Raw genomic sequence first — 19,533 nt, forward strand, 5'->3', positions numbered from 1 at the left:
TTTCAACTTTCCATTAATTTTTTTGACATAATCCATTGGTATTTGATACACATATAATATTTGCAAGAAATGCGAGATAAACATATAAGGATTACAACTATGTCTATGATTTTTACACACAATAAGAATGATAGTGCGTGGTGCATGCATGATCAGAGTTCATCAGACCAATCACTAGGCTCGCTTTCATAGAACAAACCATCAACGATTTGGTCAATTACGGAATCGATGAATGCGTTGTAGCTAACAGTGAAGATTCGACCAACTCTGTTTCGGGCACTGGAAAACCAAGCAAAGAGTGCAGCGCAAGTTACCGCACCCAAACACACCCCACCCGCTTCCGTTATTCCTGCAACATCCATCTTCCTGAACACAGAGCTTCCCGTCACCATTTCCATCGTCACCGTCGCTGCAAACACCATCTGCAACAAAATTCCCAATATAATTTCAACTTAATATATCAAATTCAAATTGAAGAAAAAACTTGCTTGAATAGTATTAGGGTTATGGTTTTAGTTTTAGTTACCATAGCGAGACGACCAGAGATGATCTCGAAATCGTGACTTTTCTTGGAGCTCTCGATGTACTCAGAAAGAGTGGCGAAGAAGGAGGACACGTCATCGCTACCTTGCTTCCGAGTCTTCATCACCCCTATTCTATCTGAACCGTACGATCTTAGAGTACACAACCGCGGCTGCAGAAGGATGTTAGTGTTAGTGGCTTCTCCCTCCGCCGGTTTGGGTTTCGGGATCGAGACCTGAACCGGACCGGACTTTTCTCTCGGCCGAGCCGTTGGTCTGGCCGATCGCAGCTCGCAGTGTGCCACGCGCATCGCAGACGCCATGAGACAGAGGGAGGGGATTTTGGTGAGATTTTAAGAATGAGGAGAGCGCTACGGCGAAGAGTGGTGCTTTGAACCTCTAGGATTTGATCGTACGAGTATGGTTACGTGTCAATTGTTTTGGTGGGTGACGTGGTTTTGAGAGATGAGAACGCTTGTCACTGGTGATGAGTGGTGAGTGGTGAGTGGTGAAGAGGTTGGGTAAGTGGGGTCATGGAAGCGTGAATGATTTCAATTTTCAAAGAGAGTCGTCAAAATGGAAGCGAGAACGCTTGATATATAAGACTACAATAATACTCTGCATTCTTCCAAAAACAAAAAACAAAAAAGTACTCAGCATTGTTGTTTTGTCATTCTAAATCACATAAGTTATGTTATTTTAAAAGAGAGATAGACACAGAAAATAAAAATTATTGAGAGAGAGAAAGTAAGTGATTTTTTTTTAATTTAAAATTTAAATAAAAAAATTTATTCTGTATCTATCTCTCTCTTAAAATAACGTAACTTTATGTCTGTTGAATATCATAGATACAAGAGGAAATGATAGTAATCTTTGTTGTATTAAACTACACAACATTGGTGCTATTATATAGCAAACCAATTGAAGAATACAAAGAGACACACTCAATGTGAGACTTCTACACTATTAACACTAACACTCTTAACACTCCCCCTCAAGCTGTAGCATATAGATCATATGCTACAAGCTTGATACATAAATAATACTCTCATTAGGAACCAAAAACAACAATGCTACATCAACGAAATGAAATGACTAAGTACAACAAATCAACTGGAATGACCATCAGGCTGAAGAGCTGATAAAGAGACAGTGCTGGAATGGACATCAGAGCATGGATGGTGCCGGAATTATCATCGGCAAAGACAACTGAGCTGACCAGGACATCAGCATCAAGATCTCTCTCAGACATTTCATTTAACAGTTGGTGAGTAGATGTGGTTTCCCCTTGACTATGCTACAAGCTTATTACAAGAAAGACCAAGTAACGTAACATCAAAATAAATCTCCTAAATGAGAAACCAAAAATCAACAATGTGCTAAAAATAGCGTCGAAATGAACATCAACATGGAAGATGCCGGAATGATCATCGGCAAAGACAATTGTGCTGGAATGACTATCAGCAACATGGACGGCGATCCCCATCAAGAGGAACTTCTAAACAGTGCCAGTATAATCATCGGCAAAGACAATTGTGCTGGAATGACCATCAGCAATATGGACGGTGCTCCCCCTCAAGAGGAACTTCTAAACAGTGCCGGAATTATCATCGGCAAAGACAATTGTGCTGGAATGACCATCAGCAACATGGACAGTGCTCCCCCTCAAGAGGAACTTCTAAACAGTGCCGGAATTATCATCGGCAAAGACAATTGTGCTGGAATGACCATCAGCAACATGGACAGTGCTCCCCCTCAAGAGGAACTTCGGTGTCGGAATTAACATCAGCGGAGACAACATCAGCAACTTGGACAGTGCTCCCCTCAAGATAGATGATGAATAGTATAAATACTCCATCTTGGGAAGAAAGAAGATTAAAGAAAAACAAAGCTTCGCGGAATCGGAAAAGTCGCCGGAGACAGCGGTGGGTCGTCAGAAAAGTCGTCGGAGACAGTGGTGGATCGCCGGAAAAGTCGCCGGAAAGTCATCGAAAAAGTCACCGGAGACGGCTGTCAACGGTGGACGACGCGGTCAACGGTGGTCGATCAACGACAACGGTGGTCAACCCAACAACTTCCCGAAGATCATTCTTTTCTGATATGACAGACCAGTCTAAGCTGCAGTCACAGAGCATACTAAGAAAAACCCGAAAAAAAAATAGCAACGGAAATCCCTCAAGGAGGGTGATATCTCTCTATAACCATATTGAAAATATGGAAAATAGAACTAAGTTAAATGGATTAAGATTCCTCTTGTTAGGCTCTAGATACCATGTTAAATATCATAGAGACAAGAGAAAATCATAGTAATCCTTGTTATATTAAACTACACAACACTGGTGTTATTATATAGCAAACCAATTGAAGAATACAAAGAGACACACTCAATGTGGGACTTCTACATTATTAACACTAACACTCTTAACAATGTCATTTAAAATGACAAACACTTTTTCTTTTGAAGTTTTTTTTAATACATGAAGAGGACCTAACCTAGTAAAAATAGAAAAATTAAATACAAATAATTAAAAGAATAGATAAAATATGAGATAAATCTAAAGAATACGGGTGAAACAATTTCATGAGCGTTTTGCAATGAACAGTATCGCTATCTCATGAGATAACTGCTGCATTCGTCAATTAATTTACATTAGAATTGTTTTCCCTTAACGTGAAACGAGCTTTAATTGTTCAGTCTTTAGAGACCCAAGTCAAAAGTGTGGTCAATAAATGTGATCGTTTGAGACATCACCATAAGTGGTGATCAGAAAAATTAACTCAAGACAATCTCTCCTTTCAAGATTAGTTTTTGACATCATAAGGGCCAAACCAATTCTAGTCCCTTTAATACGTTGTACATCTCAACCATCTCAACTTCCAACGGACTATAATCTCAAAAAACTAGTTTCCCCACTAAGCCATTCACCTTTATCCCAATGAATTAGCATTCCACAACCAGCTTTTCTATCTACAATCTTGACTGCCCCATCAAAGTTAACTTTGATCCATCCAAACTCACGAGTCCACCAAATAGTAAACGCACTCTCCCTGTCGTTTATGTTAACAGTATTAGTGACCAAATAGGAATGAGCTGCATTGATATCATTGATATATGCAGTATGTAGATAGCCTTAAATATATTATAAAATATTTTTAATTAAAAAGATATGCATGGCTAATTTAAAAATTGAAATGTAAAATGTAAATGAATATAAAATAATAATCATATGTTATTTAAAGAATGAAATAAAAATTAAGCCATTATATATATATATATATGGGTTTAGTCAATGTACAGTGACTAAATGTAAAATTCGATCCAGTGCACTAAGTTCTCTCGCGAGAACACAATTATAGTAAATCTCTCGGGAGAACACCTGAAGAACACCATTATAATATTTATTGCACTAAATTCTCACGAGAAAACTTAATACACTGGACGGTCCAGTGACTAAATTTTTAATTTTTCCTATATATATATATATATATATATATATATATGAAAAAATTATATTTACAAACTATATTATGTACTGGGGGTAGTACATTCCCGCACATAATGTGCTTCCCTAGTACATTTTATAGTTTATAAAAAATAAATTGTAAATATAATCATCCTCATATAATTAAGCCATATATATATATATACACACACGAAATATAAGAATTATGTTGCAGAAATGGTATTGTTTATTTCCATGTACTTTCGGGAGTACATAGTTGAAAAAAGTAACTTTAATATTATAAATATGTACTCCCAGAAATACGTAGTTAAAAATGAATTGCAGGATGTCCTGTAACAGGACATTCGATGCACCATATACAAGTCAGGATACTTTGACAGCAAATCTTAATATCATTGATTTTATGATTTTATCCAATCTAACAATTATAAATCAATGATCCTCATATACTTTTATATATGTATAGGAGATAAAATCATCTCAAAATATGAGAAACACTAATCCCAATTTTGTCTCATGGCCACAACCTTTTTACGAAAACATCTTTAGTACCGAGGATGTACCTATCACTCGGTACATCTTTTATCAAATATAAAAAAATTAATATATTTACATTATCTTTATTTTTATGGTTATTTTCTTCCATAATTTTTTTTCCTTTTTAATAAAGATGTCGTTGTAATGGAAATTTGTTCACTTTTTACACCTCGAGTCTTTCCGTAAATTTCAAAGTTGGGGTGTGAAAGCCAACCTCATGAGCCGATTCGATCCATGAACTAAATCAAATCATAATATAGATTAAAAGTTTTTTTTAAACAAATTTAAGAACTAAATTGCTTTATCAGTTTGGGTTAGTTCATGGGAGAAATTCAAACCAAATCGTATTCAATTTTAAAAGTGTGAAAAAAATTATATAAACCAAATTAAAATGAAATGTATCATAAATAATTATATTTTTTGAATTAGTTTAAGAACTAAACTATTTTCTCTGAATCATTTTTCAAAATTGATTTGATTTAGTTTGACATAAAAAATTAAATTGAATAAAGCCAAACAATATCCGTCCCTGCTTCAAATAAATGAGTACTAAAAGTATAAAAACGCTGAATAATAATGTGATTGTCCTTGAATTCATGATCACCATTACTTGTTCATCTTCATTCACAAATTGGCCCTAAATGGTCCTCTGATCTGGTTCAAAGTGATGGACGCATAAATTCAATTACATCAATTCTCATTTTTTTGTTATTTTCTTAGACGATATTATAGGCTGCTGCCCCATCGGCAACTAATATTGATTAAGGGATTAATGTTTCTAATATTATACACGGTAATTTTATTTTTTATACATATATAAAAATGTGCGAGTCTCATATTTTATTTTTCTATCTCTTCTATTCATATGGACTATATATATTTTTATGTATGTATAAAAGATAAAAAGTTTCTCTTGCAACATGAGAAATGTTAACTCATTGTTTAATGGGTTCGCTTTTTCTGAAGTTACTGCAGATAACTTATCTGCAGTAAGCCAATACGACGTCGTTTTGGGACGAAAATCATAGTGTATTTGTAATTTTAATTTATTTCAGGGTTATAATAGTCTTTATATTTGTAATTTTTTAAAATTTCAATATCAAAACGACGTCGTTTTGGGAATAAATGCAGATAACTTATCTGCATTAATTGCAGAAACATTTTTCCCTTGTTTAATATGTTAAATTTAAGGGTTTTATTAATCTCATGTTAAAGGAGATAAGTTATCTCATATTATAGAGATACACTTGTGGGCTCCACTACCTGAAAAATAAAAAAATAAAAGAGAAAAAAGTGACACAGTTATCGAAGGATGTGTAAGAGATAAATTTATCACACGTAGCATAAGAGTAGTTTTTTTTTTAAATTTAATTGAAAAAACGTTAACATAGATTTAATGTGCCACGTGGCTTCTGAATTCATTTTTTGTTTTGTGTGGTCCTGTGGTTATTCGCAATACGGGCTTATAGTTTTATATGGCCCAAAATTTAAATACGCCGTCTCGTGCAAAAGGCCGGAAACCAATTATAAGAAGCACAGCCCGACTATCAATCCATTATCTTAAACGACAATTATTTTAAAATAAAGAAATATATATTTTTTTAACTTGTTAAAAAGTATTGATAACATAAATGTTAATAACCAAATCTTTAATACCTTTTTAACACTGCTTCAATATTAAGTCAAATCTTACGTTAACTTTATTAAATAATTTAAGGGAAAAGTATGTGTCATTTTAAAGGATGTAAAGTTGTGTCATTCTAAGAAAGAGAAAGAAATAGATAAAAGAGAAGAGAGAGTTGATAAAAAAATAAAGATGTGGGTCCCACCTCTTCGTGAGAGTGAAAAGATATAAGTTATGTCATTTAAAAGGATAAACACTTTTCTCATAATTTAAACCTAATCTATTATTAGTAACGTTCAAAATAAATTTGTACATCAAAATTAATGAAAATATTAAAAAGATCCAAAAGTGTCTTGCTATATTTTTGTAATTTGTTATCTCCATGTGGTGGAATGACCTATCAACAAGTGTCATGACAATTTATAATAAGTACTAGCGGGTAGTGGGGCAAGTGGCTCAGATCGGCCTATAGAGGCCTACGACCTAACCTATATCAGGTCAAACTCGGTTTATTACATATAGTCAAATAGAACATGTCTAAGCTTTTAAAAAAACCTATGTAGAAAGCAAGTCATAGACTTTTTTTTACATGTTAGGCCAATAAACCTACTAGTCGGCTTATATCATATTATTTATTTTAAATTAAATAAAAAAATATTATTCAAAATATTACTAAATGGTAATAGTTCAGTTGGTGCATGTGAGCTGAGTAAGTGGTGGAAAAACCTAGGTTTGATCCCTTACCAATACTACCTTTGAGACTGATATAAGACATGTACCGATCTCTACCATAGCATCATATTCAACATTTAGTGCTGGATAAAAAGTTATTGATGCTTATCATTCTAGCTTGGCTGAAGATACCTCTTTAATATGTGGTGAAGATTGGTTACGTCGTGAGTATGGCTTGAAGAAAAAATAAAAGGTATAAAAGGTTTTTTGTTTTAATTTATTTTTTCTTTCTATTCATTAATCTTGTTTTTTGTTTTCTACATTTAGAAATTTTTTGCCAAATTATGTAACTTTGGAATTGTATTTGCACGGGAGAGAAGATGATGAGAAGTTTTTAGTTACTACAAGCATCATGATGCATTTCTTGGTTTCATGCAGTTATTTTAATTTACATAGTATGAATTGATTTGTTGGATCTAATAAAATATATATTATTTAGTTTGAGCACTTTTCTTCTGGAAGTGACTTAAATTAGGGTTGGCAAAACAGGCCAACCCGACTCGACCAAGTCCAACCTGCATGCAACCCGAAAAAAACGAGTCGGGTTAGGGTTGGCTCGAAAAAAAAACGAGTCAGAAAATCCAACCCAATCCGATCCGAGTTAGGGATCGCTAGCGGGTTGGCTCAAAAATATGGCTCGTGGGTTAGCTTGAAAAAATGACTTGCGAGTTGGCTCGAAAATTGGTTCGCGGGTTGGCTCATTTTTAGCCTATTTAAATGAACATGTAGTATTAATGCACCAGCTATGTGGGTTCTATCAGCTTAAACAAAGGGTTACAAAATAAAAAATAAAAGCAAAATATTATAGTTTCAAAAAAATTTCACAAAAAATTTGCACCAATATCAAGAAACAATTAGACCCACTTGTTATTAAATGGAAAAGATATTTAAAACCAAACAGAGCTAGCACAACCTAACAATATAAAAATGGCAGGAATGTGAAAAGATTAGGGACTTAGGTTTAGAGAAGGAAGAAAGATGATAACAATATGTGTGGGTTTTGTCCATTTTTGTATATTATATTTTGTGTTTTTCTATATAAAAAAAAGCTCAACCCGCCAGCTAGCATGTTTGACCCGCGAGTTGGCTCATTTTTTTTACCGAGCTGGCTCGGGTCGGGTCGGGTTGGCAGCTCATTTTTGTCAACCCAACCCGACTCATTTTTTGCGAGTTATGAGCCAACCTGACGGGTTGACTCGTTTTTTTCAACCCTAATTTAAATGCAAATTGTGATAAGTTATTGTTATGATTCATGATTTTGTTTGAACATTAAAATTGTGGGTTTTGTTTTAACAACAGAATTTGAGTATTTTATGAAGTTGATTCATGTTCTATTTGAATGTTAAAAATTAACAGGCTAACGGCTAGACCAGACCATTTGTTTTTTTTATAAATGGGTCTGACCAAGCTAATAGTTAGACTCGTACTATGCTTTCGGATCAGGTCAAATTGAAATTTTTCGACATAAATTTGAATTTTTCAGAATAAAATTTGACGCAACCCAACTCACTTTCATCCCTAGTAACAGGTATATACATGTGCGAGAGAATGCATGAAACCTCCATATATATTTTTTATGTGGTGGAGCTACTTAGGCGCAATTGCCTCCCCTAAAATTTATTAAATATTCATTCAGAGTTAAAAGAAAGGTAGTGTAGTATAAATTCACCCGATTTCATTCTTATTATTTCTCATATATAAAGAAAATTTAGAAAAATCTTTAAATGTAGGTATATATCGACTTTCTATCGTGTTAGGATCTATGTTAATTTGAATTTTACTTTCTTCACCCTTTCTTATAAAATTTTCAGACTCCTCCTTGACCATTAGCTTGTCAGTGTCTACTGTCTAGTTCATTTTTTTTTACTATATCTCACCTTCTCTAGAATTTTTATTTTTTTTTGGTAATCTTCTCTAGAATACTTTAAAATAGTTAAAATTGAATCTATTTTTTTTACTATAACTCCACCTAATAAATGCCAATCGCAATAGTTAAAATTGATTATTTGAATCTCAAAGTAAAAAATTTGATCTTTGGCTAAATACATTTACAAAGACCTTTGACCTTAATTACGAAAATATATTCAGTATTCCTATAATATTAAGACTCATGCATCATTTATTAAATTTGAAAAAAAAAAAATGATTAACTTTTCACACTTTACTAAATTTGGAAAAAAAATCTTTGCCACGCTCTCATAATAATAGTTAAACTCCAATCCAAAACATTTATTGTTTAGCTCTCGCAGACTCTCTTGCTGTCTGTCGTGATATTCCATAACTTGCCAACTACCATTCCAGTTCCATAGCTTTAACCAACGGTCTTCGGATTACGCGGGCCCATCCCATTTTTCTTTTCTTTTCTTTTTATTTTATTCTTTTAGTGTACCTTGGGTTATTAAAGTGTGACAAGTCTAACATTGGTTGATAATATACTAAGTAAAGTGTATATAAGTGGTTGAATTTATAAATCTAATGCCTTAAAGTTTTGGGTTGAGATATGGTGTCAGGTTCATTTGCTACAGTTGGTGTAACCTTAGCCAATTATGATGGTCCTCCGTCATGGGCTCCCCTTTGGACCTTGCCTGACTACTGGTATTAAAGATGGATTGGGCTCGAACTAGCCAAGTGTTTGCTTAGAGGCGGAATGGGTACTTGGGCCCTGGGATAGGGTATAAATGGGTTAAGTTGAACTGAATTTTGACTTACACAGGCCATGTCTATGTAAAATACTTTATGTCTAATCTGACCTACATTTTTTTTTAAAAAAAAAACAAGGCCTGTTAACCTGTTTAATCATATTAGACATTTAATAATTAAAAAATAATTAAAATAATATTATTTTATTATTCAAAATTATTAAAATAATAATTTATTTATTTTATTTAAAATAAATAATATGATATATGTCGATCTATAGGTTTATAAGATCGATATATAAAAAAATAGTCTGTTTTTTAAATAATTTTTTTTAAAAGCCTAAAAAGTTATTCTATTTGATTTTATATAATAGACTGAGTCTCGCTTAATGTAAACTAGGTCGCAGGCCTCCATTAGTCGGTCTGACTCATTTATATCTCTAATATTCTAATATTTACCATGCTTCCAAACACAAAGATGGTGCCTGAAGTAGTACATTTTAATCACTAATTTATAAATGAAAATTTATCCCTCCCTTTCCCAGCAAAATTCATCAATCCCTACGTATCCAAAGCAACTGCATTTGTCTTGGGTGAAGAATAGTACAAGTTCTGTTAAGTTTCTGCTGGGCTCGATGCTCCTAGCTTGGAGAAAATCTTTTCTGCTATAGATATATTCATGCCAAAAAAGGGGGAAAGGAATTATAAAAATAAAGGAGAAAATAATTCTCATGTTGTAGGAGAATTTTTTCTCCTACTAGTGATACATCAAAATGTGTGTAATAATTTTTTTTTATTTTTGTTTTCTAATGGGAGGTGAGACCCATCACATCTTGTGTCTATAATAAAAAAAAAATTCTTTTACAACATGAAAAAATAGGGATCCAAAAAGAAAATGGGTTAAAATAGAAAGAAAAATTTCCTTTTAGTAAAAAAAAGTACTGACTTCGATACTTCCATAATATGTAGAAAATTTCCCTAGCTTGACAAATGGGTTACATGACGTTATCTCACGTAATGCTATATCTTGATTAATAAATGGGTTAAGTGTGTGTTCTTTTAAAGGACATAAGTTGTGACCTTTTAATTTTTGTATTATATACTATGAATAATACATAGCAGTGTTTTAAAAATTAGCTAGGACAGGCCGGGTCGACCCGGGTCTCGGTGATCCGGTGGGTTCACCGGTCCAAGGTGCCATTTGGATCGGTTGTGCAATCATCCCGGTTTGGACCGGTTGACTCAGCTGGGTCTTGGTGACCTAGCGAGTTATACGAAGCCCAATTTGGACCGATCACTCTTTTATTTTTTTGGTTATATTTTTAGTTCACATGTTATAAATCTTGGTGCCACTCTGTTTTAGTTCATGTGAAATTATTGCTTGCTTTTTCTTTGATGTTGATGATAAGGAGTTTGACATTTTTTTTTTTGGTTGAAAATGACTATGGTCGTTTCTGGTAGCTATAAGGGTGTTATGAGTCCTTTTTCTTTTATTAATGCAGTGCACCTCATCATTTGTTTAAAAGCCTACATCATACAATAGTGATTAGATAAACTTTTACATAAACTTTGGCTTTAAGCAATGAAAATTACAATCTTTTTTGGCCTTTTGAAGTATAGCAGTATAATGTTGTGAATAATCGGCAAGAGTACCGACCGTTCCAAGTAATAAAATGATAACTAGAGTATCGTCTCCACGAGGATTGAGGCACCGAATTTATTAGAACTATTCCTCTCTTTTTGGATTAATAAAAATGGTTTAAGGACAATTGTGGTTTGTGAAATAATGAGAACAGTTCAAGAAAATATAAATAATATGAAGGTTCTTTTAGAAACTGAAGAATAAAAGAGTAAAGGTTGAGAAAATATTGCGGTAAAGAGACGCCAACACCTTTATGATCCCCACCTTGTAACCTGAGTTAATGTTTACATTCAATTATGCATTCGATCAAACCCTAATCAGTGAATCTTAGGTGGTTGCCTTATTAAGCCTTCAAATCAGTGAATCTTTCACGTTTGCGGTTCATGTAGCCTATCCCTAGTGCATACATGAACAATCATCCTACCTCCTGTCAGGAACTAGAATCTCAATATCCCTATTGAAAACCCTAATCCTCGCAATCCTAATAGAATGATGCGTTCTAGAAGAATTATGATATGAAGAACAAGATAAAATAAATGCGATTGGAATAATTAAATATAAAAATTAACCAAACTACAAGGGGTTCACATCAAGGGTTGTGACCCTTACCACAATAATGAAACTAGACAGACATATTCATGTCTGACAAAATCAATACAAAAGACAATAAAATTCAGAACCCAGAGGAGAGAAAGAAGATGAAGATCTTCCGTCTTGATCGTTCGAATCTTTGAAACTCCAAGAAGCTCCCAAGAATTCTCTCACTCTTTGTTGTTTTTATCTTCCTTGTTGTCAAAAAGTTCTTCATTCTTCTGTTTCTGATACTTTTATTAGGTTTTGGGAAAACCTACTTTCAATTTCTCTCCAATTGAGCCTCCTTTTTGAGTAATTCGCATCAGATTAAAATTGAAAAGTATCGCCCACGCACTTTGCGCCAACTCTGGCGCACTTTGCATGAGAAAACAGAGGGAAAACTGTCAAATGGCGCACTTTGCGCGGGCGCAAAGTGCGCCAAGACCGCGCATTGTGTGCCACATCCAGCGCACTGTGCGCCAGGATACAGGGATGAATTGAACCAAATGGCGCACTTTGCGCCAAGTCCCGCGCAAAGTGCGCCAGGTAGGAAAACTGCACTTCTCTCCTTCATTTCTTTTTTGGTGTTTCCTGCTATTAAAACACATAAATTGAGTGAGAGAATGATTGAGAAAGAATAATCAATATTTCTTGCATTTATGACTTATTTTCAGACATTTATGATTAATTCCTTGCTTCTTTTAAGTCAGAAAGCATCATATGTTGAACGCATATCATATAACCCAATAAGCTTGAAATAATATTTCTTGGGTACCTTTTGCTTGCTGCATAATGGATTGCCATTTTATTAATGGTTGTAATATGGAGAAGTTCCCATTATTGATAGTTTTCTTCTGCGAATTTTTAAATTAAGTAATATATTTATATATTTTTTAATATATGAACAGTATATCCGGTTGAACCAATGACTCAGCGACCGAGTTGATGATCGATCCAAGTTTTAAAACACTAGTACGTAGTTATAACCTATGATGCACGGACACAGACATGGGACACGGCACGACACGCCGACACGTTAATTCTAAAAAATGTATATTTTGACACGTTGAGACACGTTTTGATATTAAATAAAAATTTTAATATATATAATATAATTTATATTTAATACATAAGAGTCCATAATAAGTCATATAACCAATCAAATATTTAAATTTCATAACATAAATATAAATATAAATAATTTTTCGTACTTTGTTAATTTTTCATGTCAAATTTCATAAGAGAAAAAAATTAATTTACAAATTATTTCTTTTATATTTAGTTAACAAAATAAAATTAAGATTTAAAAAAAAAAAAAAACGTGTCCGAGCGTGTCTCAACGTTTACCGCGTGTCGAAAAAAGTTGACTGCGTGTCGAAAAATGTGTCGGAGAGTTGACCACGTGTCCTCAAATGTTGACCGCGTGTCCGAGCGTGTCGAACATGTCCGTGTCGGACACACAATTTTTTTTAAAAGTAATGTGTCCGTGCTTTGGAGGTTATAACATGAAAATTTATTTTTTTCTCTCTCCACATGAGCTGAATTGATTGAGGAGAAAGAAAAAAATAATTTTTTATATTATAACTATATATTACTCGTAGTATATAGTGTTAAAAATTAAAAGGATACAACTTATGTTATTTAGAAGAATAAACTTTTTTTCCTTAATAAATACTACATATTCGTAATAAAAATTATAATTTTATAAAATTACAAATTTTTATTACCCATTCCGTAATTTGAAATAAGCAAAATTAATACTGTGCTTTTTTTCCTAAAAAAAAAGGAATATTGAAAGTGGAACCCATATTTCTTTATTTATTTAAGGGTTTTATTAGTCTCCTTTTATATTTTAATCGGTTCATTGCTTCGCAACTAATCCGATTTAGGGTTGGTTCAGAATTAATGTTTTAAACCCCTCCCAAATGTGGTATTGAAGAGATTCGAACACATGCTCTCACTTCCACCTGCTTAACTCATGTGCACCAGCTGAACTACCTCCATTTGATTAAACTATCTAACTTTAAACTGTTTGTTCCTTCCGCACATAGTTGGCCAACATTGAATATAACATAACTACATAAGCTTGATAAGCAACCTCAGGATCGTTGCTTTGAAATTCTGGGTCCACTTTAACACGTCCTGGAATTTCTGCCAAAGTATATCTTATTTATTATTATTTTTTAAGTTTTACTTTTTTTAAAAATAAACATGTTTTTAACGACTCGACCCAATTAATTTAAATTTACATGGAGTTGATTTGATCTCATATTTTAATTATTTATAGACAAATCAACTTGATTATAAATGAGAAAGAAAATAATATTTAGACACACAATTATGAAATAATAACCGGTGATTTGCTCACAAATAATTTACCCTTAATTTTGATTTTTGTCCTCGGGTGAGCTTCCCATTTACCAACTACTCCCGTAATTCTTTCACCTACCTCGTTGGTCAATCCAAAGTGGAATCATAATAAAAAATGCACCACAAAATGACTAAATTCCAACTCTAACTATAACAGCATGTCTCACCTTCACATGGTTTGTTATACAATCTTACATTTTAAATTAGAATACATTGTTTTTAAGAGTGGTTAACTTTTTTAATTTTACTTAGGAGTGATAATTGCAATCATATCTAATGGGTACAAGCAAAAAATATTTGCCTTAGGTAAAGTCTATATTTATAATAAATACTATAGTACCCACACCTACATATTATAATAAGGAAAAAAAAATTTCTCATGTTGCATAAGAATTCAACTCTCATGTTGTGACCCTTCGATCTGCGTGTAATTTTTTTTTCCTTTTTTCTTTTTAATAAATGTGAGAACTACCATTAGTTGAGTTACAACATGAGAAAATCAAACCCCTTATAGTAAATACACAAATCTTTATATTTCATTCATTTATTATGTCGGATTTGAATTTATTTAAATTATTGGGTTTGTTATGGTTTATTATTAGAACTAGTGTAGAAAAAAATTAAAATTTTTGTGGATTTATAGGTTAGGGGTGCATTTGAAAGTCTTAAACTGACTTGGAAACGGGGATATAGGTGTATTCAGCTAGAATTTGACTCTAAATTTCTGGTTACTTTACTAACAACAGGTGCAGGACAAAGTACTGCATAATTCAGAAAGTTAGAAATTAAGAGCATGCTGACTTAGTAGCAAGTTAAAATTCAGAATATTTTTGGGGATGATAACCATTAACCAATGTTCTGATGCATTGGCAACCATGAGCTTTACTCGACACTTTAGTTGCCTACTGGGTGTCACTTGAGGGAGATTCTGATTCATCACAAGTCTCTCATATTTTAGATACACTTGTATGTTTGTATCAGAGTTTAATAGAAAATGTAGTGGGAGACAATTAATTAAACATGGATGGAATGCAATTGTATTGGTAGCATCACTGTTAAGTTATCTGACTCTTTCTAGCCACAGAAACTTTGATAGAAAAATATGGGAAAATGCTACAACAGCTCAAACTAAAAAAGACGTAATTAATTTGATCATCATCTAGTTCAGCTTGATTCAATGGATTAATTATATTTGCCATATTATTACAATAACATCATATAGTTTAGGTATAGAAACTATAACTGGAGGCGGCCGCAATAATATTCCTCAAGCCACCAACCGTGGATGTCAACATAATGCATGCATTCAGGAAACAACTCAGTGATCCTCTGGATTTTGTATTCTATTTTAGACCGTTTCATATGATGCTTTTAAAGGAAAAATTGCTAATGTGAATAGTTAATCATTACCCAATTGATGAACCAGCTGGTGCTGAATCTCTTTGACATATGATGCTTTAGAAATTTTTTGAATTCAGTAAAATGTTATATTTTGGTTAATAAATTATTTTATTTTATTTTATTTTGTTAGCTAATTTGTTATCTATGTTGACGAATGACCTATTAACAAGTGTCATAACTATTTATTTATTTATTTAAAAAAAAAAACAAGTGTGATAACAATTTGCAGCAAGTTGCGGCGGCTCTAAGGACGCGCGCGTGTGGAAATATGCGTGAAACCTCCGTCGCTGTAATCTTATTTACTTTCTACGTTCCTCACCTTGGAAAGTCACCATTAATCTGCCAGCGCGTGTAGTTAATTTTTTTTTTCCTTTTTCAAGACACCGTTGATCCTTTGTTCCGTCCGTGTGTACTAAAACTCCCAAGCCAAAACATTTGCTGTTCTTTTTTTCCACACGCTCTTGGTTGTCCCCTCCCTAATCAATTACATAATATGTTGAATTTTGGGGACGAGTTCACCTTAGAGGGTTACAGAATCCCATGGCTCATATGGATTCAACTCATGGTGTTGCTTCTTCTTCTCTTCGCTCTCCTCTTTTCCTTCACCATCATTCCTGTTGATCCCTCCTCACACGACACTGCTGCTTCTGCATCTACCACTCACAACAACCATTCCAGCTCTGTAACCAACCCTCTTCTCAACACGCGGGTACACCCCATTTTTCTTTCTTTTCTTTTTCTTTTACCCTTTTGGGTTATCATGCCTCCTAACACAAAAAGATAGCGTCTTGCTTGCTCAATCCTTTTTTTTTACCTTTTGAAAGAAGGTAAAGATAAGAAATTTCTTTTACTCGAAGAAATCCAAGATTTTGACTTTAGATATATTGGTTTTCTTTTCTTTGATTCTTTAATGTCTTCTGACAATTTCTTATTGATTGGTTAAAGTTCAAAACATTTTTTATTATTGAGAAATTTAGATGATATTGAGGATAATCATGTACTGCATAAAGTTATTGTTCTTCTGGGAGTATATTAGTGGGTTGTTTATGATCATCATCCTTTAACTAAATCATTCAATTGGATTTTGCCTTTAAGGCTAGTTGGTCTCTGAATTGGAAATGGGGAATGGAGCTACCACTGCTGTTGAAGGGGTCCACTGATTTGTTTGGGGTAGGTTTGATTTGGGGAATTTTAAGGTTGAAAAACCTTCGAGTTTGGTATGGAAAAAAGGTTTCTATATTCTAATTAGGAGAAGAAATTAAATTGACTAAATTCCTAATTATTTTGTTGTAATTTATCTGATTTCATACTTCGAATTATAACAGCCACCCCACACCCCACTGTTGGCCCCCCACTTTATGAATTTATTGTAGGCCGTATCTTTTTTTCATTGACTTGTATCTCGTTTCCACCTTCAATGGTTCTAATTGTCATATTCAAACTATGATTTACCATTTTGAATAATATGCAAAACTGGGTTCTTTCAGATACCATGTATTATAAACCATTGACCTCTTGGTCCCGAATATATTCATGTAAACTGTCGTGAAAAAAGGGTACGACCCTTAATTTTTACTTCTTTTTCGACAACACAGGTTGTAATTCTATCCAAAAATGTTACGCAGAAAAATTCAGTTTTGACCTTTCTAAGTTCTAACCGTCCATTTTATGCTGCCCAACAAGATTATCTGGTTCTGTTACGATGAATGTGTAGTTCTAGTTATATTAGATCTTTCCAAATTTGACCTTTCTATATGATTTATTCTTAGTATAAAGTACTAAAACTTATAACGGATTTCTCTCTATTAGATATTTATCTGTCGGTTATATTAGCAATTCTCATTACTCTATCTAATTCCCAAAGGGTTGGTGATCATGTTTGCTGAAGTCTGAAGGGTTCCATATACCAATTTGCTAAACAGTGAACAACATCCTTTGTCAGTATGCTTGGACATTCAACCCCCACTGCTTAACTAATAAATCCAAAATGACAACTAATAAATCACCTTGTCTGTGTTCAAAAAGTTGTTGCCATCCTTTTTAAATTATTATTTAGGGAATAATAAATCATTTTGATGAGTTGTATTTGCTAATTGCTATTGTTTATTTTTTATTGCTAGAAGTCCTGGATCTTATGATTAATTAGAAAAACAATTTTAAGTGATTGATATATGGGTTAAATATTTTTACAGCTACTTCAGATAAGGTTGTTTACAGCTACCACTTTTTAACTAAGTCTGATCAGTAATACATAAAAAATTATATTTTTTCTCTCCACCACGTCCGCCGACAATGTCTGAGGAGAGAAAAAAAGAACAATTTTATTGTTATAACTATGTTTTTCTGGTCAGATTTAATAAAAAATGGGTAGCTATAGATAATGTTATCTAAACTAAATGCAGAAATATTTTTTCCTTGATATATACATGTTGTTAATTAGCATATGCACTGACCCAAAGTATTTTGGCAGGGGGTAGAGAACCTTAGTGTTAAAGGTGAGATAGAAACAAGCGCAAGCACAGGGATAGTGAGAGAAGAGAATGCAGTGGGGGAGGCTTCATCATTGTATTTCCTCCACCCTTGCTATTATTTCAAATTAGCCAGACTAGCATTTCTCAAATGTCTTGGCCTTGATTCTACATCTGAATCTGATAGTCCTTCAACCCAAAAGCGTAGGAAAAGAAAAGAAAGCTGATTATGAAAATTATGTTCTCGTCATTTATGCAAAAAGAAAGTTTCTCATGATTCTGAGCAGCTTCCTGATTAATTTTCCTAGTTCTTTTCTTGGGCTTTGGTTCTCCATAATTTTGCGTTACAGAAGGAAGCTTCCGTCTTTATGGGGTAATGATTCTTCCATTATTTGACACCATGAGAATCGGAAATGGAAGCAAAATTTTAAAGTGGAAGTTGCACAAACAAATTCGATATAAATTTCTTATAAACTAACTTCAATTTTTTTCTGGAAGTTCAAATTAGTTCACTAATAATTAGTGAGTGGATAAGTATATATGCAAATATCATTTCTCAGCATCAGATGACTCTGACACCGCCTTATTTATACATATAGTTTGATGAAATGCCCAACGAATTTTGGGGTCAATGATTCTCTCTTTTTTTTGGTATACAATGGTTCTCTTTTTTGTTAGTATGGTTTGAATCAATATTATTAAATCCAAACCGGTCATCAATTCGGTCGGGTATTGGATCAGTAGATCATTGATTTAACCGCATGATTAAGATATATATATATATATATATATATATATATATATATATATATATATATATATATATGAGGCAGGATCCTTTGACACCAGTGTCAAATTTTAAATTTGACACCTCACCTGAGAGCCATTAGATCAAAAAAGATCAACGGTGTCACATACTTGCAAATCATAGTCGTTGATCTTTTTTGATCTAACAGCTCTCAGATGAGGTGTCAAATTTGAAATTTGACACTGGTGTCAAAGGATCCTACCTCTCTCTCTCTCTCTCTCTCTCTCTCTCTCTCTATATATATATATATATATATATATATATATATATATATATATATATAGGGTAAAATATTTCTGCAGCCACTTTAGATAAGGTTGTCTACAACTATTTCTTTTTTACTAAGTATGACCGGTAATACTTTAAAATTGTATTTTCTCTCTCCGCCACGTCAGCCGACAATATCTGAGGAAAGAGAAAAAAAGAACAGCTGTATTGTTATAATTAAGTATGACCCGTTATACTTAGTTAAAAAAGAGTAGCTATAGATAACCTTATCTAAAGTGGCTGCAAAAATACTTTTTCCATATATATATATATATGGGCTAGCTTTTTCTGCAGTTACTGCAGATAAGTTATCTGCAGTAAGCCTAATACGACGTCGTTTTGGGCGGAAATCATGGTGTTTTTGTAATTTTAATTTATTTCAGGGTTTTAATAGTCTTTATATTTATAATTTTTTAAGATTTCAATATCAAAACGATATTGTTTTGAAAATAAATGCAAATAACTTATCTGCATTAACTGCAGAAAC

At 33.1% G+C, this 19,533-nt stretch overlaps 2 protein-coding genes across 2 annotated transcripts; one reads left to right on the forward strand and one right to left on the reverse strand.

Moving 5' to 3' along the window:
• Window positions 1-8: 8 nt before the first annotated feature.
• On the reverse strand, window positions 9-910 carry LOC133289788 (stress enhanced protein 2, chloroplastic). The gene is made up of 2 exons (XM_061487790.1): window positions 527-910; window positions 9-422 (listed from the first exon to the last, which is right to left on the reverse strand). Exons 1-2 carry the CDS (start codon window positions 842-844, stop codon window positions 153-155), a joined length of 588 nt encoding a protein of 195 aa, XP_061343774.1. The 5' UTR covers window positions 845-910; the 3' UTR covers window positions 9-152.
• A 15,014-nt stretch (window positions 911-15,924) lies between these two features.
• Window positions 15,925-18,548, forward strand: LOC133291225 (uncharacterized). Its single transcript, XM_061489449.1, has 2 exons — window positions 15,925-16,212; window positions 17,974-18,548. Exons 1-2 carry the CDS (start codon window positions 15,997-15,999, stop codon window positions 18,196-18,198), a joined length of 441 nt encoding a protein of 146 aa, XP_061345433.1. The 5' UTR covers window positions 15,925-15,996; the 3' UTR covers window positions 18,199-18,548.
• The last annotated feature ends 985 nt before the right edge of the window (window positions 18,549-19,533 follow it).

This window comes from Gastrolobium bilobum, unplaced genomic scaffold, assembly GCF_033153095.1.
Source record: "Gastrolobium bilobum isolate Gb01-03AN ecotype WA unplaced genomic scaffold, APGP_CSIRO_Gbil_v1 utg4377, whole genome shotgun sequence".
In the NCBI taxonomy this organism is placed as follows: Eukaryota; Viridiplantae; Streptophyta; class Magnoliopsida; order Fabales; family Fabaceae; genus Gastrolobium; species Gastrolobium bilobum.

Coding starts and splice junctions, on each gene's coding strand:
- LOC133289788 (XM_061487790.1), bottom strand. CDS start 844: ATGGCGTCTGCGATGCGCGTGGCACACTGCGAGCTGCGATCGGCCAGA. Junction 423..526: donor TCTCTGGTCGTCTCGCTATG/GTAACTAAAACT, acceptor ATTTTGTTGCAG/ATGGTGTTTGCAGCGACGGT.
- LOC133291225 (XM_061489449.1), top strand. CDS start 15,997: ATGTTGAATTTTGGGGACGAGTTCACCTTAGAGGGTTACAGAATCCCA. Junction 16,213..17,973: donor ACCCTCTTCTCAACACGCGG/GTACACCCCATT, acceptor GTATTTTGGCAG/GGGGTAGAGAACCTTAGTGT.